Source organism: Corylus avellana, chromosome 5, assembly GCF_965113065.1.
Source record: "Corylus avellana chromosome 5, dhCorAvel1.hap1.2, whole genome shotgun sequence".
In the NCBI taxonomy this organism is placed as follows: domain Eukaryota; kingdom Viridiplantae; phylum Streptophyta; class Magnoliopsida; order Fagales; family Betulaceae; genus Corylus; species Corylus avellana.
The window spans coordinates 2,754,409-2,759,871 of record NC_142494.1 but is presented as its reverse complement, the minus strand read 5'-3'; the positions used below and the strand labels follow the sequence as shown (position 1 = coordinate 2,759,871).

Below are 5,463 nucleotides of genomic sequence, written 5' to 3'. Positions count from 1 at the left end.
ACATTCTCCAACATAGATTCTCCAAAGCCTCCTCCATTCTGTATTCTAGCAGCCTGGCCCTTCACTCTGTCCCCAGAAGAAAGACTCTTCCCTCTAACCTAGTTGCCTCCGAGAGAGAAAACTAGCGAGGACTAAGTTGCTCTTAATCTCAAATGACACATCAACTACAGTATCTAAGCCAACTCATTTATCAAACACCACCTTAATTGGTTGGCATAGTTGTTGATCCTTATTTAAAGAGTCTCCTCTTAGAATAATGTAGAAACCTAATTTGATGACGTGTTTGGTAATCATTTCTTTCATAAAAGTCGAACTCATTTGTTTACGTTATCAAACAATTTTCTTCACAAATAAAAATAATATTGACAACATTATCTTCTTATTATTTTCATAGAGGCTAGAGCCTTCCGAAAGATACCTCATAAAGGTCAGCAGTTGAGACTTTAATTTTGGACAGTTCATAGTACCTTCAAAAATATCAAGACAAAAAAGCCGTTCGGACCAACGACAACGATTCGCGAACTCACACAATTAACATGTAGCGGAGTCACACCCGAACATGACCCAGTAGGGCATAAAGACCGACACAAAATTCAAATCCACCAGTCTCGCTCTCTCTCTCTCTCTGAGTCTCCGCTTCTCTGTAGTGTGGTAGCTAAGCGCTCTGGAGGACACACCACCTTAGAGAATGATACAGCTGCTCTACACCGTGATCGTGGCCGAAATGGTTCTGATCCTGACCCTCCTCTTCAAGAGCCCTCTGCGGAAGCTGGTGATCATAACGTTGGATCGGGTAAAGCGCGGGCGGGGACCAGTCATGCTCTCGACTGTGGCCGGGACCCTCTTCGTGGTGCTTATGTCCAGCGTCTACAGCATGAACAAGATCCAGAGCCGAACGATGGAGGGCGGCGTGGCCAATCCCACGGATCAGGTGCTCATGGCCAAGCACATGCTCGAAGCCTCTCTTATGGGTAATTTCTCACCGTCGATTTGTTTGATTCTTTATTTTTATGGCCAGAAAAAAATGAATGTGTGCGTGCGTGCGTGTCAATTTCCCAATTAGAGTTTGATGCTACTTTTATCACTTTCCTTTTTTTTCTCTGTTTGATGTCATGAACTCGTTATTGGGAATTATTTTACCATTTTTGGTAGAAAATTAAATAAATAATTAAATTTGAGATTAAATAAGTTGGGACCCGATTCCATGATGAAGTTCGACCTATTGAGTATTATTTTTTTTAGTTGAAGTGTTTAGAATAAGTGATGATTCAACCGTTACATCAGTTTTGTGAATCTAAGGCTATTGGGTACACACTTGGGTATAGTTGGGATTTGATTAAATCAATTAAAGAAGTGGAGAAAATTTCATTATTATTTTTTGTTGGTGTAGCCAAATGCTATGGAATTTTCTGTTCAAATTTTCCTAATGCAACATACAATTTGCTGCAGTCGTGGTGCAACCGTGTTGATGTGACATATTGAGAGTCTTTCATCAATCGTACGAAATCACTATGTTAAATTTGTAGTTATTGTCCTTCACTTGTCAACAACAATTGTAGCATCGTGGAATCCTAGAATTGTTAATAAGGCTATGTCTTGAAATCAGTTGTTTGATGTCATGAACCCTTGTTCGTGAATATTATCATCGAAATAAGTTGTGATTTGTTAATTTAGTCTATATGTTGAATGCGGGCCATGCGGCTTCCACCCAGCTGAAATCCTCAGCGTTCTCTGTACTTTGTTGGACCATTACAAATAAGAATTCCTTGCGTGATTGCTATGAGCTCTGTCTTTAACCGGTACAGTTTTTCTACATATTGCAACTAATTCATTTGGTGTCACATATTGTTCAAGCTACCAAAGCACTTAGCAGTGGATGATAAGGCACTTAGGTGCATTTAGGTCAAAATAGAAGTGCTGAGATTGGCCAACATTGTCTGGAGACATAAGGAATTAAAATTGAAAGCTTGATTCTTAGGCATGTGGTGCTCTATTTTGGAAGTGTGACCCAATAATGGCTTAATATAAATGGTTCTACTTGTATGGAGGAATCGGATGGGACTGGAATGATTGAAGGGAGAGTTTGTAGCAAGCATATGAGGTTGCCCCCTTTTGAATGCCCTTTTGTATTTAACTTGGTCAGTTACTGCACTTTTATGCGTGCACGCACACACACGTTAGAGTTTATATTATGTGCTTTTGGTTTCTGCAATCTGTTTTGGTCACCCCATCGAGATATGTAGTATATATTAGGGGTTGCAATTCATGTTTGTATGTAAGGTTCGGGTCGAGTCAAGGTATGATTATAAGACTATATAGGTTAACCATAATTCGATCCATTTAATTAAACGGGTCAAACTCCTCAACCTTAATCATCTAATTTTGTATTAGGTTTGTGTTGGGCTCGCGGGTCATGTCAAAAATTGTAAGTCATTATGTTGCGTGTTGAGTTTGAGTCGTGTTGAGGCATGTGTATAAGACTATATAAGTCAACTCTAGCCCGACCCTTTTAATTAAATGGGTCAAACTCCTCAATCCTAACTCTTTAATTTCGTGTTGAGTTCGTGGGTTGTGTCAAAAATGCTTATAAGTACGATCCAACAATTGGATATACTTGACTGTTACTAATATTAATTGTAAGATTACATCAACTGAGATCTAACGGTTGAAATTAAGTGAACAAGGTCTTATGGACATTCCTCTGGTAGGTGGTAACTTCACGTGATCTAATAACTGTGATCCTCCGTCATGGTCTAAAATTGATAGGTTCCTTCTTTCTCCTGACTTGGAAGCTCAATTTCCTAATATCTCGCATAGGATGCTCCTTAGATTTTTATTAGATCACTTCCCGCTATTACTTGATTGTGGTTATATTGTTTGGAGTAGAGGATATTTCAAGTTTGAGAATATGTGGCTAAAATATGAGGGCTTTGTGGAAAATGTGAATCGATGGTGGTTGTCTTATAGCTTTAGAGGCTCCCATAGTTTTGCCTTGACTCGCAAACTAAAAGCCTTGAAACTCAACTTGAAAAAATAAAACAAGGAGGTATTTGGCAATGTCAAGAAGCAGAAAATGGTTTTTTTGGATGAACTCTGTGATCTTGACATTATTACAGAAGATTCATCATTATCTGATGTGAAAAAGGCTAGAAAGGCTTAGATTACTAATAACTTAGAAAGGATTACTCTATTGGAAGAAGTAGCTAGAGATTTGTGTGTATCGGTTTTCCGTCTTTTCGGGATAGAATAGGTCATGTCCCAATGGACGGTGGAGTTGTTGGCTAGTTGGAGAGGTCGGTTTGGTAGCGACTGTAATTTAGAAGTATGGAGGATGGTTCATCTTTGTTTGATGTGGTGTATTTGGAGAGAACACAATGCTAGAAATTTTGAAGATTGTGAGAGAACACTGGCAGAGTTAAAAGCTATGTTGTTCAAAACTCTTTTTGGGTAGATGACCTGCTTTCAACAGTTCTCGCGTTTCTAGTTTTCTAGAATTTCTGAATTTATGTTATTCTTTTTCTCCCTAACGGGGTGTTTCTTTTGTATACTCTCAATGCACTTGGGTTGCACTCCTCTATACTTTTTATAAGATTGAGTTACTTATAAGAAAAAAGTTAATGATCTTGGCCCTAGTTTGTCCATTATAACATCGGACTGAATATGTTGGTTAGTTCATAATCTTAGACCTTGGTTGTCGACTTTCATTCTTGTTGGTTCATAGGCTTTTATTTTTTATGGGTTTTTTGTTTTTTGTCTATTTTGGAATAACCACCCACCCAACCTGGCACGACAATTCTGGCCTGATCTGGCCCAAAATTTCTAGTACGATTGGTGTTGACTTGGGATTGGCGATCTGGCTGTGGGATGCAAGATCTTGCACCTCCATCGCCACCCAGCTACTACCAACCACCGACTCGAAACTGAACCAACAGTAGTCGGTGTTGGCTCGATTTGGCACACTAAACGCATCGGTCAGGGTTAATATCAAAACATCTTTTCGTAGCCCTGCTGGGTTGGTATTTGGAAAGGTTGAAGATAGGGACGGTACTCATCCCTATTGGAATCAGGGCAATGAGGAGTCATAGGATAGCGAGTAGCTCCCTGCCATCAAAAGATACCCGCCCCCTTCGTGAGTTGAACAGTAGACCTTTCCTATATTAGAAAGGAAGATTATGCAACTTGGCAAAAGCAGCTTGTGGCAGTAGTTTTGGATGATAAGATAAAGACATTGATATTTTTGGTACTACTATGCTGGTAAATTGATGCATATTGGATTAATTGTGTGCTAAGCTGCTTAGACATGGAATACTAAACTTTCCTATTTGCTTGCTTTCTCTATTTGGTTTGTTTTTATTTATTTATTTATTTTGAGTATTATTGTTAGTTGTTGAATCTGATATCCATGTAATCAATTACATGCAGGATTCTTGCTCTTCCTCTCACTGATGATAGATAGATTACATCATTATATAAGAGAGCTTCGTTTACTCAGGAAGACAATGGAGGCTGCAAAAAAACAAAATCGAAGCTTTGAGGATAGCAAAAATGGCGGTTCGGAGGAGGTGAAAGCCTTGGGGGAAGAAATTGCTACATTGAGGGCAAAGGTGAAGAAGCTGGAATCTGAATGTAAGACAAAAACAGAGGAGGCAAAGGCCGCTGAAACTGAATCAGCGGCTCTAAGAAAGCAATCTGAAGGATTCCTGCTGGAATATGACCGTTTGCTGGAGGACAATCAAAGCCTTCGCAACCAGTTGGAGTCAATTGACTCAGGCTTGTCACAGCCTGATAACAAAAAGAGCACTTGAGCCAACGGATACTAAAAATGACAATTTTCTCAATATGTATGAGTACTTTAAAATTGCATTTAGGGGAGGAAAGAAAATGTATGGGTGCCGTGCCAATTAGGTGTACTATGTTTATGTACAAAGTAAAATGATGCCATGACTAAATTTTCACTTCAACTGGAAATGCTGCTCTTATTAAAACAGGGTAATTACTCTTCTCTCTATCTCTCTTATGATTTGATGAGATTGAATTACCCTAAATTAAGGGATTTGATTATGATTATATTATATTCAAATCATCTCTTAGCTCTCTATAAATAGAGCTTTTTTCTATTATAAACTTATCAAGGAAAGCTGTAGTAAAAAAAGCTTTAGCGTGTGGATATAGGTCATAAATCAAATTACCTAAAATTTATGTATCCTCTTTTTCTTTTATCTATTTAATTTATTATTAGTTTCTAAACCCGGTATTGCTTTCTTTGTGAACCAATTATGTAAGTACATGCACAATCCCACATGCATTCACTGAACAACAGCTAACACATTCGTGAGAATTAAGGTTGTCTATAGATCAAGTTTGCTGATTTATTCACTAAGGGCCACACAGCAGCAAGATTTTGTTTTTTACAGGACAAACAGATATCAGTTATCATGCCAAATGAGTACGTATATAGCATGT

At 38.4% G+C, this 5,463-nt stretch overlaps 1 protein-coding gene across 1 annotated transcript; it reads left to right on the top strand.

The window, feature by feature from the left end:
• Positions 1 to 601: 601 nt before the first annotated feature.
• On the top strand, positions 602 to 5,006 carry LOC132183165 (uncharacterized). Its single transcript, XM_059596565.2, has 2 exons — positions 602 to 971; positions 4,423 to 5,006. The coding sequence occupies exons 1-2, from the start codon at positions 689 to 691 to the stop codon at positions 4,803 to 4,805; spliced, it is 666 nt and encodes a 221-aa protein (XP_059452548.1). The 5' UTR covers positions 602 to 688; the 3' UTR covers positions 4,806 to 5,006.
• Positions 5,007 to 5,463: the final 457 nt, after the last annotated feature.